This window comes from Melanotaenia boesemani, chromosome 3 (assembly GCF_017639745.1).
Source record: "Melanotaenia boesemani isolate fMelBoe1 chromosome 3, fMelBoe1.pri, whole genome shotgun sequence".
NCBI classification, from domain to species: domain Eukaryota; kingdom Metazoa; phylum Chordata; class Actinopteri; order Atheriniformes; family Melanotaeniidae; genus Melanotaenia; species Melanotaenia boesemani.
In genome coordinates, this window is record NC_055684.1 from 33911497 (window position 1) to 33932004 (window position 20508).

The following is a 20508-nucleotide window of genomic DNA, read 5'->3' on the forward strand; positions in this document are numbered from 1 at the left end:
ATGCCTTTACTAGTAAACACAGCATTGCTGAGATTGAGTAATACAGACAGAAAATAGAACATTTCCTTTTCCCACTTTTGTTGTCTTAAATCAAAAGACTTTGTCAAACCTGGAAGTTTTCATAACAAACCCTTCTAGAGGAAATGAAAATAATTAAGCTTTTCTATCTCTCTTTCTCTAAAAATTCTTTAAAATGTATTGATTCAACTCCTGTAACCTTTGAGTAAAAACAGTTTACATTCAGCTTTCTGATTAATGCTAAAATGTCAGTCAAAATGCAATTTTTTTTTTCATCTAATAGAAGTTCTTCTGTATATTCACGCTTTTCACTGCAGACTTTTATATATTACCACTAATAAGAAGTTACTCAGAGCTGCTTAACCAACAGTAAAACCATAACTGCATCCCAATGTTCATCACACCAAACCATTACAATCATTTTCTCATCTGCAACATGACTTTGTCCAAACCTCCCGTGAAGGTTTTCACTTAAACCTCACTTCTGGACTGTGTTTGTTCTTAGTGCTGCTGTTTCGTATTTAATCTGTTAAATATATTTGTTTGAAATGTCTTTTGCTCTGTATTTTATTTATTTTTTATTTTTTTGTGATACTGTATTTGCTTCACTAAAAGTTTCAAAGAAATTGATTACATTTAAAGTTACACAAGCCAAATCAGGGTTAAATAACAATTATCTGAAGATGCAATATTGCTGTGGCATCTTTCTAATAAAATATATCTGTCACATAACAATGTTAACAGACTTCAGAGAGAGTTACATAACAAAAACAAAATTTGCTCAAGTTATCTTTATTTGGTCTCTGTTTTAAAGGATTTGCCTTATAAGCTCACATGTGTCATTCGTTGGAATTGTGTAATACTATTATATTTTATGGACCTTAAACTTACAATAGTGGGAAGAAAAGCTCAGTTTTATTGATCAACATTAGTTTCAAAAAGACAGACTAACATTAAAAAAAACACAAACAAACAAAAAACAGACAGTTTAGTGACAGTTTTCACACAAAATGTCTGTTTTAAAGTGTGTGTGTGTGTGTGTTGCTTCCAGTTTCTGTAGAGGCTGTTTTCTGTCTCTGTTCATCACTAACAAGTTCATCTTTTTGGCCAGCAGAGGGCAGCAGTATTTCATGCATATTAACAAATTAGTTCATGCATAAATACTGTACTGAAAGACCCTGTAGTGATAGAGAAAGTGTCATTTCTTCATGGACAGGCAAAAAGTTTTGAAGCAGGAACTAAAGAAAAAGATTCTAATAAAAAAGGTAGAACCTGTAGGCCACCTGCACCAGCAAACTTGCAGCTATATCTCTTGTTACTACTGGTGATTACCTACATTTGAACTGTAAATACTTTCAGTTTGTAGATTAGCAGATCTTATAGTTTTTCTGTTGCTTAATGCAGTGACACTGATCATGTGGAGGCACTTATAGTTTTGGCAGGGCCACAGCAAAGGTACAGGTCCAAGCTAGGTGAAGACATTAAGGAAAATAAGGCGAATGAGAAATGCATGTCTAAATGTTAATAAAGTTTTGTTTAGTTTTGTTTTTGTTCAGCCCCTTGGCACTTCTAGCATTGAGAGAATATTTTATATTATAGATTTTATTCTTTCTCCATGACTGGTGAAGAATGAAAGTTTTTCTTATGTCGTTTTAAAAGTAAAACAGTACATTTCACATTATAATAGCAGTGCATACTTAACAAATGATGTGATGTGCATCCCAGATTCAAGAAGAGAAATAAGTTGGAAATCTATAAAGATTGCAGGATGTGAGTATTATGTTCATATGGGAGGCAGAATGTGCAGAAACAGAGCAGCATGTTACCGGGAGAAGAGATGTTCTTTCTGCAGGTAAATGTTTGACTATAGCTGTCAATGCTGTCAAACTTTATCCCATCATTGACAAAATAATTAATATCATTCATGATACACATGATACAACCTCACAACACCACGCTGCCTGTCCTCCACTGAAGCTAGAATATGTCAGATTAGCACATAAGTGTAGAAAACGATCTGCACAGTGCAGTCAAGCTATTAATTCAAACCAGTTTTTGCTTGCAACATGATCACAAAAAGTGTATAAGTCAGTTTAATTGTAGAACTTTTATAATACAAATTTTTACTAAAGAGGAGCTTAATATTTTTTAAAGTTTTGCATGCAGTTACAGTATTTCATTAGCCTTAAAAGAACAAAGCACTCACTGCAACAGGAAGAACAAAATGTGAATATATCTAAACATACATTGAAGTATTACAGTATGCAAAGAAGGGTGTGTTTGCTCATGTTGATATCTTTGCTAATGCATTAACATTGGTGACTGAGTTTTGCTATTGGACTGTAAAAGTTTTATTTTCCAATTATGACATTCCTATAGCCCTTGACATGGCACAGCTGAGTACTGTCAAAATCGACCACCAGCTTTCTCAGCCCAGTACGGGTGGGAGTGAAGTAGATTTTAACTTTGGCATCTTCCCCAGGTCCGACAGTGGAATTCAGCCTGAAAGATAAATATTTAGATATTATTATTATTGTGAAAATGGCAGGAGGAACTTCAGATTTCTTAAACATCTGAGAGATTAGTTACAAGTGTACAACGGACGAAAGAACCTAAGATACTCATGACTATTTATGGAAAGGATGCCGATGGTGCTGCAATGTTTGAACTGCTCAACAGAACAAGGAGATTAAACAACAGGAATGACCATAAAAGTGGATTGTGCAGACACATCATGCTGTCAGAAAATCAGGGTTTATGTGCAGTAAAAAGCTGGATGAATTTTACTTAACTGACTTGACAGCATTCAAACACACAAATAGACTCATAGTGGGACTACGCTGAACAGTAAGATGTTCACTGGTAATTCATTCATTCATTACTGCTGCAGTAATCCTCTGTGGACTACGTTACTGTATCAGTGTGCTCTGCCTGACTAACAGCTGCACATCTAGCCAGACATCTGGCTGCTGCAGTGAAGCCATAGCAACAAACTATTAAACAAAACAAAGCTTGTCTCAGAATTGGAAGTCAAATGGACAAGAAACATTTCAGTCTTGCATGTCTTTTGTTTGTTTTTTAAACATATCTGATTTACTCTGACTTCAAGTTGGATAATAATCTGATACAACCTCTCAGAGATAACATGTCCCCCAGTCAGGTTGGCCCCCTCAATGCTGAAGCAGCAGTTCTCCAGCGGCTCTGGTAAAGGGTTCTGCATCGTGATCTCTGCAGCCAGCTTCCGGTTCTCTTTTGGTTCACCCAGGATCTGTAGGACACAGTCATCTCTAAGTCTCATACTGTGCACTTCTCAGCTCTGCTTATAAAACTCTCTGAACACACAGAAACACTTGAGCTGGTGGTGTGCCACTAAAAAATTCTCCTGTGCTGCAGAATTTGTTATGTACAGTAAGGCAACAATCCTACTGAATGGTATGAATGTTTGAAGCTGAGCACAACTGAATATCAACAGACTTGAAGAAAATCTACTAAAAAGGAGAAAATGGCAAAAATCACTGATTGTAACTGATAAGATGGAAGTGCACATGGCAATGTGTTTGCAATTAATAAAGAGCAAAAAAAAAAAAAAATGGTTAAATGTGTGAGGTTTAACAACACTAGGAGGCAGATAATGGCAAAGAAGAAATTGCTTATGGCAAGGTCTGTTTTATGTTGGTGAATTCAAGAGGTCAAAATGGAAATGAGTTGTCATTATCCTGTCTGTGTTTGATCCATTGTGTTTCTCATTATGTCTCTGGGTTTAACACATCTGGGCAAGCGACCTCCACACCAAACACTACCACATTCACCCTCTGCAGTTTATTTGCTATGGCTTCTCATTCAATCCTTCCCAGTTCATACTTCAAACAATACGCAATAACAATAAAAAACATCTTTGGCAAACTCTTGAAAAAGGCGTAAAACATTTAGTCATACTGTGTCAGAACCATCTCTGCTTTCCTCTAAAACTTTCATTCTCATCTACAGCCACAGTCTTCACCAATTCTCACTATACTTGTCCTGAAACTGTTCTGGTTCACCTCTCCTCAGCTGATATCACAGGAGATGCTTGCAAAAAATAAAAAATACACTTTTTCTGTTCATTTTGATTAGTTGTTTGCTAAACAACCAATAAAAATGATATTATTTGCACCATATTGACTTGAATGGCATCAGGCTGGTTTGAATTAAATTGCAAGTTTTTTGCTTCACATTAATCTTCACATCCCTGTTGCTTGTTGTCTTGATTCGTTAGGGAAAACAATCATTAATATTTTTTGACCTACAGCAAGTGTGTGGTGATTTCTGTGTGATTTCTCATTCCTATTGTTTCTTCTCATTTTATTGTTACGAGTTGTTCTTAGGCTGCAATCTTTGGGCAAATGTGTGCGAACCACAGCCAATAACAGCACATCAGTAAACAATAATGTAACAGCAGACATGAGTTTTAATTGTGATCTCTTTCTTGTTGTTTTTGTTTAAATCTATGCTAAAACTACACAGCCATCCATCACCTCCACCTTCTCATGGAATTCTATGAAAGTGTTCAAGTGTAAATGTGTTTATTTGTGCTTTAGTGCACACAGTGAGACAACTAGTAAATTAAATGGTATGACCAGCTAAACTATTTAGTTTGTTTTTTATGCTTTTGGGTTTGTTTTTTTTCCAACAATTTCATACTGAAATACTCACTTTGACTTTGATTTCAGGATTATCCAGCACAATATTTCTCACTGCCAGAGTTGCTTCTCTGGTGGAGTAGTCCACCAGCAGAGCTGCCAGACGGATTAAGTTGTCCTCAGTCAATTGGCTGCCGTACTTTGAGTAGTTCAGTCTTAGAGAAACTTTTCTCTCTAACAGAACACATAGAAATCATATAAGTTTAATTGTGATCTGTCACATTTCAGCATTATTCTCATGTAATTGCTACACAGAGACATAGCTTACTGTACCTGCTCCTGCTGAGAGCTCAACATTCAGCAAGTCTTTAAAGCCACAGTTTCCTCCTAAAAGTCCACTGTAGGACAAAGCGCAGGATCCAAATACCAAGCGACACTTTTTGTCACTCTGGGTGTTGTTAGTAACAACGGCAAACACATCAAAGTCACAGCCCTTCTTCATGTCTGATGTCACTTTGATAGTGAGGTGTAGGTCTTGACCCTGCTGCTGCTGCTGGAGCAGCTTGTTTTGGTGGTTGGCCTTTTTGAAAGCATCTCGCTCTTCGTCAGATCCTGGGAATGTGGAAGCAGAAGTACCAAACATTGGATGACACGGGCCTTATAGCCTAAGTGTTGTCATCCAGAACGGTTAACTACTATAATACATTTGGGGTGAGAGGTAAAAAAAATTTTATGAAAAAAAAGTAGCACAAATGCTGACAAAAAAAATGGGAATGACAGTTTAGTTTTAGCCTCAAGCATGTTGAAAAGATAATATAGAATTATGAATATGCTTTTTAGTCAAAATTTAATAATTAATGTTAATTTTCCCAACACAAGGTTAAAATTGTATGTCTCCATACAACCAGCAGGGCTGGCTACCTTCAGGGTACTTGTAGAGGTGAGTGATGTCCTCTCTGGTGTCGCTGCCCACACTCTTGGTGCTGATCTTCTGGCCCACCAGTGCAATGGTGGTGACATTTGAGGTGCTGCCATCTTTTTTCTTCATGTATGTGATGACATCAGCATTGACCTCAGCAAATACAAAGGGGGCGTCGTATTTAAAAGTGAGCTCTCCTTCCTTGATGGCCCTGACAGGGATGGGGCCACAGCAGTACACGCCTGAGGGGAGGAGAAAATGTAAGGACAACGAAAGCTGATAAAAATAAATAAATAAATAAATAAATCTAAAGTACAAATAAATAAAAGTGTGTCCTACCTTCACTCTTCTCTTGGGGTGTGGGGTCACTGGCTTGCCAGCCGTTAAATTCAGGTTTAAAGTCAGGCCTGGTCATCCAGCTCTCCACCCAACAGTGGTAATTCCTCCAATACAATACATACTATTAACTGAACAGCAGGAAAAAAATAGGATCCCATACCTGTACTTGCCCATAACTGCAGTAAAATGGTTGATTTCACACAACAGACTAAACATCCATCTAGCCATCCATTGTCTGGCGAGAGGCAGGGTTCACCCTGAACAGATCACCATCCAGACTATGCAAACCTCAGAGTAATCTAATCCACACATGCTTTATTCTATTAGCTCCCTTTTCTATTTTTATTGTTATCAAATGTGAGATTCTTCTTTCATTTTTAAACAAGCCACATTATTCTAGTTTTTAAACATATCTCACAAACTTCTTTTCTAAATATGCATTGGTGTTCATCACTGCAACCTATGAGAACTGTTTAATCACTTTATCTATGATTGTTCATAACATGTGTCCCCATAAATATTTAAATGAGGTCTTACCAGATCATTTCTTTGGACTGAATGAGTTCCCCATTTTCATTAACAATTCGTTCAATCACCAGGTTGCTGTTGGTGTCGTGAGCAGACAGGTAGTTGGTTACAACTCGGCAGGGGATGCCCAGAGCTCTGGAAACTGACAGAAGAATTTCAAAAGAGGAGAAAAATGCATCTCAGAACTAAGCTTTTACATAGTTTATAAAATGCTGTTTGCTTGAGACAAAAGGCGTGTGCTGTCTAAAGATATAACTGAGACTGACTGAGCCACTAGATCAGCTCAGCCCTATCTTACCCGAGCAGGCCACTGCAGCAAACACCCAGCACTGTCCATAGCGAACAGGCTGACAGGCTTCCGTGTCCCAGTTACGCAGAATCTCCACACTGCCACGCCAAAATGAGGGGCTGACACCTCCTTCATAGCCATCTGTCCATTTTCCCAGCAACACCCCTTTGTCATCATTACAATTCACCTGTCAGGAAAAAGAAGAGAGATTCAAACCTATTTGTACACATAAAATAGCTTCTTTTCAATTTAAGGTGATGTTTTTGGTAAACCATATCCATGCAAATGAATAAATAAAAATGAAAGAGTGTCTGTAAGTTAAACAGACAGTGGTAGCTCATACCATGGCGCTTAGAACTCTGGAAATATAGATGGGATTTCTTCTCCCGGAGCAGTCTTTAGAAGGATTACGCAGACATTTAGGATTCATATCCAGGATCCTCAGACAGATATCCAGGATTCCACTTTCAAACTGTAACACGGTGAAATCCATATTAGTTGCTCATAAGTGGCAAAAGTAATGCTGTAAAATGATAATAAAAGGCATGAATAGACAGCAAAGTGGATGTTTAAAACTGCCCTGCTGGAAAGCTTTAGCTGCACAAACAAAGCTCAGAGTGTAGTCAGGTCTAAAATGAAAAGCTCCCATTAAAACAACTCAAAGCCTACAATCAAATATACTTGTTAAAGTTCTAGAAATGATGTAACACATAACACATTAAGAGGAGAGTCTCCTCTTTTCAAAATGAGTGTAATTCAAACTGTGCTGGCTCATCTGATACGTATGATTAGGTGTGGCAGATATCAACACTGTTGGTGTTGGTACCTGGCCAAAATTCCAGGGAGTAGGTATGGGATATTTGTAGCTGCCTCGAAAGATGATTCCATCCTGAGACAAAACATACTCTGCCAGACTCTGCTCATTATCCATGTATACCGCATCCCCTGTTGCCAAGAGAAAATACAAATGATGTTGTATATGGAAAATGACTGACGTAGTATTCATTTCGTAGAAACTAATATTTCCTAATATAAGTAAGAATAACTGAACTGAAATACAACGATTCCACTGATGAATTTGTTCCTATCTGTGGCCCATGCTGGGGTGAAACGTGATCATCAAAGCACTTTTCATCCAATACAGCTTAACACACACACAAGTTTACCCACCTGGACACCACGGGTTAAAGAGCAGAATGAACTCAATCCGTACTGACTGCCCCAGGGTCAGGGTGTAGCGGCCTATCGGTGCATCAGGGGCAGAGCAGATAGACAGGGCCACCATGTCCCCAGGGGGGCTGATGACAGCAGCACTCCAGCGGGAAGTGTCAACGCTGGGAGACAGACCAAAGGAGGCCCTGGTGCCATACTGCTCAGAGGGTTGCGGGCCTACATGTTGACAGTAGAAAAAATTAGATCCATAAGTCTGAAACATAGAAGCCAATAGGTTTTAGTAAAACATTTGTGTCTGGAAAATGGAAACCCCTCTGTTTTCTCCACCCTTTCAGCGTTTACTTCAAACATCTCTGGAATCTTCTCATGCATGGATAACATAACTGTGTAATAGCACCAGCTTCCTTCAATTATTTGTACCCGATTCAATTCTTTAGCATGTTCCATCCAACATTGCCAGCCACAACTAGTTTTTTGATCTCTTGCCCTTCACTGAAGGGGCATGATATGCTCCACTTATATCAATTAAAATGTGCTTGACATTGAAAGCCTGATAGCGTTATCTATGGTTATACACATGCTTCCTTCTTGGCAAGCAACGGTTCCTTAAAAAAAAAAAAAAAAAAAAAAAAAGGTTGTGTTTGCTGGTGTACAACTGTTATCTTATTTTTTGTTGTCTTATATAGTTAATATATAAGATAACATAGTGAAAATAGTTAATATAGTTGCTGTACAGCGAATACAGCTGTCTTATCTAATATGTGGATAAAGCTCTCCACAATGGAAGCAAGAGCACAGCATCTTAAAGGTAGAATGTGAAAGCCAGCAACCAGCAGTAGTATAACAGATGACCAAACATGATTACTCCCTTTTCCTTTCTCCGTTAATATAGCTGTTTTTCTCATCACATCTTTGAATAAGTGACAAGGACAATAATGTTAACGAATACACACAGTAGTACGTGGCTCGAGTGTGCACCAACTTCCTGAATGAGAGGACTAAACCACAATATTTTTCCATTAACAAAGCTGTGCCACTGACCGTTAAACAGTAAAGTATCAAGAAAAAAATACATTTGAACATTTTGTTTAACACATGAATTGCTTAAAAGCATCATCACCTGTTTCTGCAATGCAGTCAAGAGAAGTGACTCCTGGCTGGAAGCTTCCAGTGCGAAGATACAGACTGATTGAGAAGGGCTGGCCTCTCCTCACGATGAGTCGGTCTACACCGTTGAGATCAGTGCGATGGTCGGTATTATTATACTCGCACTCCAGGTCCCAGCGATCGATGTCCAGAACTTTACAGAAGAAAAGACAAAAAAATGCAAAACATATCTCCATAAAAAGTTCTTTCTATCTGCTCACCTACAACATGCAGAACATTTTTTAGTTTTTTTTTTTTTTTTTTACACTAGATGGAGTAGACTGTGGTTATCCTTAATTTCTTCAGCTGCAAATGTGGCTTTGCTACTTTTTTTTTATAATGACATGATTTTCCTGACCTAATAAAAGGATTTGATTAATGTTTGTGCCTCTGTACTGTGTGATCTTTAAAGCTTTTACAGACACATGATTTACCGGGGTCTGTGATTATCTGTGATTTACCGCATGGTAAAATAATTTGGTTTGGCTATTTTTGTGTGTATTGATTAAACACAAGAGTTAACACAGACACTTCCCCTCTCCAGGGCCTGTTCTGACAAATACAGTCCCACCCTTTGATTTCCTGGTTTTAGGAAAAGCAAGGCCACTGGTCAGGCTGCTGTGGGACATATCAGGCAGCTAGCCTCTCCCATTATGTAATGCTTTAGTGTTTAGAAAAGGCCTGAAACAGGCATAAAATGGGGGAGTCAAGGCTTTGCTAGACTGCTGTTTTACATGAAGTCCATAGGGGATCATTACTCAGTGTTTGTCACAGTTCGGGTGTTTTACTGATTTTGACCTTAGTCTAGGTCTTAATTGAAGACATGCTGTAATATCTTAGAGGTTGTACACTAAGGACTCTGAAGGTTTACCTTCCAAGTCTATCCATAATCTCAATCCATTTTACTCATTAATACAATATGCAAAAAACAACACTGGTGTCTTGTTGTTGTTTAATCGTTGACTGAAGAGCCATCTGCAAAAACAGCTCTACAAAGAAAACGGAATCTATTAAAATATCTCACAGAATGTGAAAACAATTATCTAATTAATACCACATGCAAGCCTGTGACCCAAACCCACGGGGGGGGGAAAAAACAGCTAAAAGTGCATCACTCTTTCTGCAACATTGTTGGGGCTACAGATCAGTATTAAAAATGGGCTCTGCAACAGAGGTGCTACTTTATGAGTTGTTTCAGGTGAAGCGGTTATGGTATGCCAGATGGTACACATATGTAGCCCTAGATGCCTGACTTGCAGCTAATTCTGCAAGATTACCTAAATCCAGAATGAAATACACAAGTAGAGATCCATGAGCCTGACCCTGCCTCTCCTAACTAATCTGTACAGAATGTGTATCCTTAGGCTACATCCAAACTCTATCAACCATAAACCCACACTACCAAGGGACTTACTCACCAGCAGCACTGAGACCAGTATAAGCCTTAAAAGGAAATATTAAGGAAAACAAACTGTTTTAGTCACTGGTACAGTAAATAATTTTGATCCTGGAAATACTAACAGGCAAACTGCAAAGAATAAGAACTTTTCAGTCCTGCAGGTAACACCCATGCTGACCTCAGGACTTCATCACAGACCACTTTTAATTTCAGATGAATGCTTCGTGTATGTCAAACACATGGAAAACAAGTGTCACTGATGGTCCAATAAGGTTTTGTTTGTGTTTTTAGTTGCCCTATAAACTAACTTATAAAATCCATGGAAGCTAAAGAGTAAATACACGGACTGGGGAAACAAAAATAGCAAGCTAAGTTCATGTATTATGTTTTCTGTTGAGTACAAACACATTTATATATATATATATATATATATATATATATATATATATATATATATATATATAAATCATATATAAATCATATAAATGTGTCCAACAGTCTTCCTCAGATATTATTAGACTCCTTCACTTTCTGACTTGACACCCAGCTTTTCGCCTGTAGTGGATATTTGATTAAAAGTTGGAGATTTCTAAAGACTTAGGATAGTTCTGTCTTCCAGCGGCATAACGCAAACTACTTGTTGGATTGTGTGCGCCTTTAAATAGCATCAATTAGTAAATTCTCCAGTTGCTCTCTGATGCCATTACAACTCCCAGTATAGCTACCATGAACTGAAACATGGGGGTGAAATTCATCCTATGAAGCATTCACTCCAATATTGTGCCTCTGGAGATGATAATGATACGTGTGGGCAAGCATGCACTGCAGCCTAAATAGTGATAGTTGTGAAAGTTTGTGCATTTTTCTGCAGCGGTTGGGAGACCTGAACACTATCAGAATGTTTTTAAATTCCCATTTAATCTTAGACATCCACACAGGAACGAATAGGGCGCAATTATCAAAGTGAAATTTACTGACCGGAATAACTACAAACGTTCCTATTTGCGCTATTTAACTAGTTAATTTCTTCTGAACGTGTCTTAAATGGCATAGTTTCGTCTTAGGACTTTTTTTCATAAGAAATGGTAAGACTTACCTTGCGTCATGACTCCTTCGAGGGTTTTTAAATAAACTGTATTGAATGAATTTCCAACTCCGACGGAAAGTAGATGGTCTGTCGCTATGGTGGTCTTATTTGTAGTCCTCGGTGTGCCAATCAGCCATGGTGGGTGTGACACGACCCTCCTCAAAACAGAATAAGGGGTCGGAGGGGGAGGGTGGGGGGAGCAAACCTTGGTACGAGTATGAACAAAAGCACCTTCACAACTCATATCCTGTCATGATTTATCCCTCCGCAGTTCAAATGCTGTAATGTTACTGTCAAACAGCACCGTCGGTGTTCTGTAGAGCAGCAGGTGAGAAGAGAGGTGTTCTGAAAGGCTATAAAAAGATGTCTGCATCCAGGAACTAATGGATAATAAAAACATTTTCAATGCTGTCGTTTTTTCTTTACTTTTCTTAAAATGTAGAGGCGTGTCTGTAAAGTTTTTCACTGATCCCCTTAGATTTAAGTGTCCATAGACAGACAGGCAGACAGGCAGGCAGACAGACAGACAGACAGACAGACAGACAGACAGACAGACAGATAGATAGATAGATAGATAGATAGATAGATAGATAGACTCCACTGACTAGTAAATAAAGTAATAAATAAATAGAGTTTCCAGAAAACACAGTTATCGCTCCCTTCTAAAATTCATCTTTTGTTATCTACAGTGTTGGGAAATTATAAAACTTTTGTAGAATTAAGTGCAGCTATACCATTTGAGTCTTCAGTAGGATTCAGTGGGTTTACTGGGTGCACACAAAGTAGAGATGAACTTGCCGAGGAACAGACCCACAACTGGTAAATAATGAGTTCACTTAATTTATTTGAAATGAGAAAAAATAGAATTAGTCTTTCTTTAAGTTTTAAGAAGTGTTTAACAACCATGTCTGTTCTGTAAAGCTCACAAAAAGCACTTCAGCAACACAGAAAATGTGCATTTGTACATGATGAGGTAACAAAGTGTGAAAAAACCCACTAAAAACAAGCAAACAAACAGAAAAATGTCCACAAAAGCCTGAATGTTGAATATTATGGCAGGAATGTCAATTCAGTGGTTAACAAAGGTAAAACCGCAACCAGAGTTCCATCGAATCCACACAGTGATGGTGACTACATATTTTTGCCAAAGCAAACATAACATTTCCAGGAAGACTGCAGCATCAGTCATATGATCTTAATTCCCGATTAAATGATGAGTGAGAGTGAAAATAGGAGAGAGCAATGAGTAAGATATGTAAGTTTATACAAAGGTGCTGATAAAAAGAAATTGAGTAAATGTGTTTTATTTTCAGAGAAACACATACCATGAAATTTAGCAATATTAGGTAATTAACTTTTGTACAAATGGTAATACATTCATAACATAAAAGACAGCATTTTGTATTACTTGTTGAACATTGTCAAAGAACAGTTTAACTAAGTGTAATGTGTTATGAAAAACAGACACAAATACTGCAGCTTGAGCTATAAAACTAATTTACAGTGAATAACAGTAAGTAAAGCAATGCCTTTCAAACTCTAAATGATCCCTGTTCATGTTTACAACACAATGCCAATATAAACAAATTTCCTATGGTTTGTTGATGCTAAAACTTTATTTACAGAGTGGTTCAGGGTTGTAGTGACAGCTGGAATAACACGTTTTGAATTGGTGTCATCTTCACTGCTGACTGCTTTTCGTGCACCACCATCAGATCTGTTAAAAGAAATTAAAGATTTAAACCACACAAACAAACAACAATTGTTCATATGCCACGCTTAAAAGTCTAATAACTGGTCAAGAAATGTGATATTTACCTTATACTGCACTGTATTTCATGGGTTAAACTTCAGTGGACTTTCCAACATTGATGCTCTGACCCTGAGAGATTTATTAGCATATTTTTAGTTCTATATTAATCGCAAGCTGTTATTCGTCACTGGTATGAGTAAAAAAATAGTAGAAGTAATACTGCAAAAGAAAGACATATTAAGCTAGAGATTATTGAATCTGTGTGAAATTAGTTATCAGACTGAATGAGGTTTTGTTTTCTAATTTCCAATGTTTTTTTTTTTTCCTTTCCTTTTCTTTTATTAAAAAAAAAAAAGAAAAACATATGAACAACTTCTCCAAAAGCGCTCTACTGCACCTTCTTCCTGAGCAGATCCTTGTCCTGGTGTTGCAGTTTGGTTCTGGGTGCAACTGGTGGTTGCTTTTTCTTTGTAGAGCCCACCGGGGCATTTGGTTTTTGGAAAGCTTCAGCTGAGTGAGCAGCTGCCGCCTCCTTAACAGTGATTATGGAGGTGCAGATAGAGGAATTGTCCTCCACCTCTCCCCCAACAGCAGAATGGTAACTGTGGCTGGAACTGCTGAAGCCGCTGATACTCTCTCCTGAGGACTCGGAGCTGTCCACTGGAACAAAGAAAACAACTTTTTAAGTACATGGAACATGTATGGATAGATAGATTGAGGAATTAATCATCTATCATATAACTTATATCATATCATAACTTCAGCCTGAAGCATGAAACCCAGACAGAGGTTGAGTGCTTAAAAACTTCCCTCAACTTTGACCAAATATTTACTCACACAATAATGTCTGACTTCCACTCTCATGGTCTAGGTCATCCTCCAGAGTTCCAGGGGGTGATGCATATCCTCCAAGGCCACCTGAAACCTCCCTCTGCTTTGGTCCACACTCATATCCTACAGGGGATAGGGAACCCCGTCCTGAGGAAGAGGAGGAAGATGAGCTGCTGCCTGAACCAACAGATTTTGGTCGACCCTCAGGAAGCTTGGTCTGTGACCCGTTTGATCCCGTGGAGGATGGAACCTTGTTTTCTGGAGTGAACATTTATTTTAAGAGGACATTTAATGAGTTAGGAAAAGCCAAAAAGCTTCAACGCATCAACAAATTCAAATATTCACCTCTTCCCATCAGTACATAGTTGATGGCTCTGTCATTGATAGCTGCCTCGCTGGGCTGGATGTCCATGAAAGGCTTGTTTCCAATACCCAAAAAAACTCTTTCCTGCATGCGAACCTCTAAAAAGAAGATGGGGGAAACAAACAGTCAATAAATACTGAAAATACATTCAAAGGTATGCATAATGTAAAAATGAAGATGTATGTTAAAGGGTGTTTCACATACTTTCTGATTTAAAAAGAAAAGGTTTTTAATAGCACACATAGCTTTAATATACAGTTAAATCTGCTGATTTGGTCTTGAGTCATTTTTCTTATTAACCACATTAAGCTGTAGTTAAACATAACATATATGCATAAAAGTGTTAATAAATTAATTAAAACATCTAAGCAGTAACCAAGGAGCCCTTAAATAAATCCCAGTGTAAATATACAGAACTGTTTCTTAATAATTCCTCATGCCACCCATCTGCCTCTAACCAAACCTACCACTGCATACTACTGTACCTCTGTTGTGTATGGCTTGCTCCCACAGGATCCTCTCTAGGTCCTTGGTCCAGGCCTCCTTCACCTCCTGGCTAACTGCTTGTAGTGTGTACGTGTCCTGGCTTTTCCTCTTTCTGAACCAGATCTCAAAGCACAAACCACTGTCACCGCTGTTTTGGGTCATGCCAATGTCAGATGTCTAAATACAGGAAAAGATGATGTGACCATGTAAGACTAAACTTTCAAATGCAGGAAGCAGTTAGGGTGAATTAAAACACAGGCAAAAATCCTAGAATGCTATAGCTGGTCCTGTTAGTTGATATGAACTGTGTTAGATAAGCAATTACAGGGCTATACAAGGTCTGACTTGTCCTATACTAGAGAATTTTGCAAAAAGTGGAGCAATGCCAGTCTTTTCTATAGACAATATAGGCAATGGCCTAGGTTGCCATCTACTGGGTAGAAAAAATATATATTGTGATAAAAGTTGACCTCCTGAGACCCAAGCTTTAGTTTGACTTATGTTTGAAATTTCTTCAAGCTATTTGGGGTTAGGAGAAACCAATATAGAATTTTATTATTAGGATTTTAGATATTTTTATGATTATACATATTTTATTATATATGATGTAGATATAAAAATCATTTTAAATTGTAAAACAAAATCTCTTCTGACACCATCAAATGGCAGTGTAAGTATTATGGTGCAGATGACCAAATATGTGATGTTTTTGTATGAGGATGCTAGATCTCAAGAGGTTAAGCAAGAACGTTTCTTCATCAAGATCAAAATGAATAGCTAAGACCATTAGCCCAGTATATATATATATATATATATATATATATATATATATATATATATATATATATATATATATATATATATATATTTTCATTCACAATTCACTGTCATTGAAATATTGTGTATATCACTAATTATAAAACTAAGCTAGTTTAATTAGCAAAATGCAATGTCATAACTGTGACAGGGTCCAAAGTTCAACAGCATTAGAACATTATGTTTTATTATTAGAAAAATTATTGACAAAATTAGTTGAAATGGAAGGGATGCCAGTTATCTGGAAATTTGTGATGCTTTTCCCTACGTTGTAATCATGAAGTGACTTGTTTAGAAGAAGTTGTACAATACTTAAAGCCTTTTTGTTGAGTTTGCTGTATTTTGGTGCATCTGGTAAACATTTAGGTGTGAATGCATGAAAGCCTACGGTACATGCATACCTTGAATGACTGTTTATAGATATATGTGTCATTTCCTACGTCAGTCTTTCTGGTCTTGCTGAAGAGAATGAGTTCTTGAAATAGAAAAATGTGACGGAAACATTTTTTCTTCCTGAATGTTACCAAGAACTCATCCTGGCGTATCAGCTGCCCCTGTTCTTTTAGATTAACCTGCAGAAAAAATTGAAGTGCATGACAGATGTTAATTCACAGAGCTGTAGACAACAATAATACAAATGTTCTCAAAAACAGTTAAATATAAGAACTCTAAACTCTTAACAGAGACCATTAAATTGATGCAATAACATAAGAGTTCCTGTTACTTGAACCCTATTCCCTTTGTCTTGACTCACAGTTAATGACACTCCAGATCATCAACCCCCACACACTGCACCTCCCTTTAACATTCCACAGAAAGAATGGTTGCACAGAAATGGATCCATTACTCTTACCCTTCACATTCCATCCCATATATCATGCTTACATTGCCCAAAGAAAATAAAAGCTGAACACTTGTAAATATCAATCATGTGACTAGCACAGGATATTGTAGTCCTGTCTTTACCTGTTTCTCTCCTCCTATTTAAATTCCATTCAAGTAGAAAAAGAGGAGTCACTTTTACTCTACAGTACTATATATGTACAACATATACATTTAAGCATATCTTTGTAATTTGTACAGCATAAAAGGCAGACACTTTTTTATGCTGGCATGAAGTTAAAGCAACTATTAAAGCCCTGCTTACATCACATTGGTGGATGGCATCCATGGCTAGCAGGTTGTTGCCATGACGGAGTTGGAAGTGGATGACCTCCAGGGCTGCCTTTATCTCAGCGATCTCTCTGGTTTGTCCTGGTCCACACTCCCTCATCATGTCCTGCAGCAGCAAGCTGTACTTACTGATGCGCTGCACAGGCTTCAGCAGGTACGACCATAAGTCCATTCTATCTCCCAGCTTCAGCTGCTTTTGCTGGGATGACAAAAGAGGAAACCAAACAGTAAGTTTAGTAGGATCGGACACGTATCTGTCAGGACAGAAATGTGAAATGACATGGTGAGGGTTGCTGGTGCAAGGCTGCATTAAAGGCTTATTAAAAGAACAATATTGTGCAAACACCATTCTTTTAATATTAGCAATGTCATTTCATCGGTGAGTGCATGATGGTTTGAGGTGAAATAGCTCAACAGCTAATAAATGCATTGCAATATGATTTTGCAAACTTGTTCAATTTGCAATGATTTTTATTAGCACTAGTTATACAGAACAGTCAAAAGTACATTATTAATTACATAAAAAAGTACATTAATCCTCAGGTCATCTGATTAAAATTTAGGTTTACAATACCTCCAAACATCTACCACCACTGTCCTTTTTGTTTACTGCCTGAACATTATCAGCAGCATTTTGCTCATCATCTCCAGGAGATTCCAGCATGGCTGTTCACTATGTTTTGTGTTTTAATAACCAACTTTCTACTGCTTATAAAGGAAATTCTGTAATTTGTTTGAGAAAAGAAGATCAGAGGCTCCAGAGCAAAGTGGGACTAGTGCTAGTTCTCACCTTGAAGAAAGCTTGTCCATGATTGATTAGAAGCTGGTCAGATTGTGGTTTGTTCTTGCTGTAAAGAGCATACAAGGCAAAGCTCTCTCTCTTAAAAAGAAAAAAACAAAAATACAAAACAATCCTTAATCATCATCATTATAACCACCAATCATACTGTAAATCACATTTGTATGAGCAACATAATTAGTCCAATATTTCTTACACTGTAGGAAGAAAATTAAAATTTAAAAAAACTATTGAACATTCCTTGGAAGCCAAAAACTCAGCATCTGTCTCCATTTAGGATACATCTGGAAGTGCTTTATTTGAAATCACTTATCCTTAATCATTACAGTTTTTGTTTAGAACGGGAAGTCATAGACCACTGCTTGCCATTACCCAGAATCTTTCACATCTGTTGCTTCAAGCAAAGAAAAAGGAATCCAGTTTGGGAGGGAGAGCTTGGATTGAATAAAAACTTTTAGTAATTTGGATTTTGTATTAGGAAAGTGGGCCGCATACATTACCAAAAAGAAAAAAAAAAAAAAAAATCTAACTGGGTGTCTGACATTTTCCTAACATGTAGCTTCTATTAATGCTGTTCCCAAATTGCCAAATTAGGGGGCAGGCCCCCTAGAGAGATTTGTAAGGGTAAATATGAGATGAGATGAAACTTAAATCTGATGAATACACTTAACTTTATTTTGTTGGATCAGCACTGTTTACTTGTGTAATAGTACTATTGAATGAAATACCTGATACTTGACACTCCTGGGTTAATATGTTACATTAACCCTTACAGATTTAGTTGGACTGGAAAATGGTCATTAACTATCAGCAAACCAAACACATCAAGTTGACTCAGCATATTTACATTTAGCTTAGTCAACTTAATTCTTATTCACTAAATTGAAGCATTTGATTTGCACCTAACAAGTTATTTTTCCAGTGTACACTCAGGAAACCAACATCTAATTTTAAATACTTTCACACTTACATGACGTAGAAAGCAACGTCCCACTCTGAAGGGTTCATTCGCACAGCTCTCCAACTCATCAGAGAAATGATGATGGTGGAAGTCGTGGAGTTTCTCTAAGTTTCCAAAGATGCTCCCCCTCTGGCCCCTGAGGTCCTGAGGGACGTCTGCCCTCTCCAGTTCTGGGAAGTAGTACTCTCTAACAAAACCCAGGGCTTTGACATATTCCCTCTCTGTAGACAGCAGCTCCTCCAAGATCATCTGTACTTTCCTGGTACACGTTTAGGAAATGAAAAATGTAAAATCACTTTTATTTCCACAGAAGTGAGCTCAGAATCATGTTCTACTGTCCACTATTTATCAGAGGGAAGCAAGTTTCTTTAAAGAATCATAATCAGGTGAAAAACTCTCTGGCAGGGATATATTTAAATATATTTAAATATAATTGTAGATGTGTTTGGCAGCATTTGCCTGCATGTAAGTTACAGCAGATGGAGTGTGCATTACTTACACAGAGTTGCTGCCATTGATTTCTGTTGGCATCAATGTTGTTTCAGGAGTTTGTACATTTTCAAGACTCTGGGTGGAGAGTGTACATTCTTTACCCTTTTCTTTATCACTGTCCTTTCTTGACTCACAGCTCAGGTTTCCTGGCCATAAATTCATGTTGTAGGAAATGTGCAGAGCATGGATGGGCTTATCCAGTGACTGCGTCCTGCTGTGACAGTGTTTGTGACTTATACTCAAAGGTGAAAAGCCAGAGATGTTTGTTGCATGTGAACCCTCGCTTAGGGATCGACCCAAAGGTTGGTGCGATCGAAAATTCTCCCCATCTTTCGCAGCGCTTGCAGTCCCCAGATCTGCTTCACTGTGATGTTCTCTTGACCTCCATTTACTTTCTTGATGAAAGTCACTGGTTTGTGGGAAAATGGGAGTCCTTGTGGCATTTTCAACTGTTTCAGTAAACGGTTGTACTTTTGTTTCTTGATTTTTGCTCCCTTTTATATCAGTTTTCAAATTGTGCTTCAGCCATGCAGCAGTACTGCTTTCTGCAGTATTGACCATCTCTGTATCAGAGACTGGCTGTGAGGCCAGAGAGCTGTCAGCTTCCCCCACCTCGCTCTTTTTCCCCTTCTTTTCCATCTCTCCCTGTTCCCCTGGAGGGTTTGCAGCAGTGGCCTGTTGGGTCTGGTTCTTATCTATGCTTTTTTTTGTCTTCTGCATCTTCTCAAGGCGCTGTCTGACTTCTTGGCTTTGGACCCAGGCTGCATTCCACACTCTCATCATCCCAGAGGCCCCTGATCCCACGGCACTGGCTCTAGCTCTCAGAGCCTGGAAGTGTGGGGTGGAGAATTCACCACTTAATCTCTCCTCATACATTTGAAGTGTGCTTAGGGTCTGAGCTGAGTAACACCCTTTCTCTACTTGCTCCAAAATATTACTACATTCCTTGGCCATGGCTGCAACCTGGACAAAGTGAATAAAAAAAAAAAACACAGTTTTTTTAATTTAAAGTCAACCTAAATCAATCAATTTTCAACTGTTCAATGTGTAAAGAAAGAGGGTGAAAGTTCAAATGGAACCATGTTAAAACACAAACCTGTTCACAAAAGCTGTACACATGCACTTGTGTGTCCAGTTCCTTCTGCCTCTGTTCTGCCCGCAACATGAAGTCTTCTACATTGGATTTAAAAGTGCTGACAAGAGTACGAAAAATATCTGTTGCCGGACTGGAGTCACTGGTGTCAACAGTCTTCTCTGCCTCCTTTACCAATGTCAGTGCATGCTGTTGTTTCTCCTGTGACAAATGACAAGATGTG

The 20508-nt window shown here is 38.0% G+C and overlaps 2 protein-coding genes across 2 annotated transcripts in view; both read right to left on the minus strand.

The window, feature by feature from the left end:
- Positions 1-911: 911 nt before the first annotated feature.
- On the minus strand, positions 912-11767 carry tgm2b (transglutaminase 2b). Its single transcript, XM_041980761.1, has 13 exons — positions 11527-11767; positions 9006-9185; positions 7883-8101; positions 7539-7657; positions 7056-7184; positions 6722-6899; positions 6433-6565; positions 5896-5999; positions 5559-5798; positions 4971-5249; positions 4711-4871; positions 3150-3286; positions 912-2520 (listed from the first exon to the last, which is right to left on the minus strand). The coding sequence occupies exons 1-13, from the start codon at positions 11759-11761 to the stop codon at positions 2370-2372; spliced, it is 2265 nt and encodes a 754-aa protein (XP_041836695.1). The 5' UTR covers positions 11762-11767; the 3' UTR covers positions 912-2369.
- A 583-nt stretch (positions 11768-12350) lies between these two features.
- Positions 12351-20508, minus strand: part of LOC121637216 (uncharacterized protein KIAA1755-like) — a 28350-nt gene continuing 20192 nt past the window's right edge. The window contains exons 13-24 of the mRNA XM_041981223.1: positions 20289-20486; positions 19200-20155; positions 18710-18959; positions 17731-17820; positions 16915-17139; positions 16169-16339; positions 14951-15128; positions 14447-14563; positions 14108-14359; positions 13668-13930; positions 13336-13399; positions 12351-13234 (exon numbers count right to left, since the gene is read on the minus strand). Coding sequence (XP_041837157.1) covers positions 13361-13399; positions 13668-13930; positions 14108-14359; positions 14447-14563; positions 14951-15128; positions 16169-16339; positions 16915-17139; positions 17731-17820; positions 18710-18959; positions 19200-20155; positions 20289-20486 — 2739 coding nt within the window. The 3' untranslated portion in view covers positions 12351-13234; positions 13336-13360. The remainder of the gene's footprint in view (positions 13235-13335; positions 13400-13667; positions 13931-14107; positions 14360-14446; positions 14564-14950; positions 15129-16168; positions 16340-16914; positions 17140-17730; positions 17821-18709; positions 18960-19199; positions 20156-20288; positions 20487-20508) is intronic.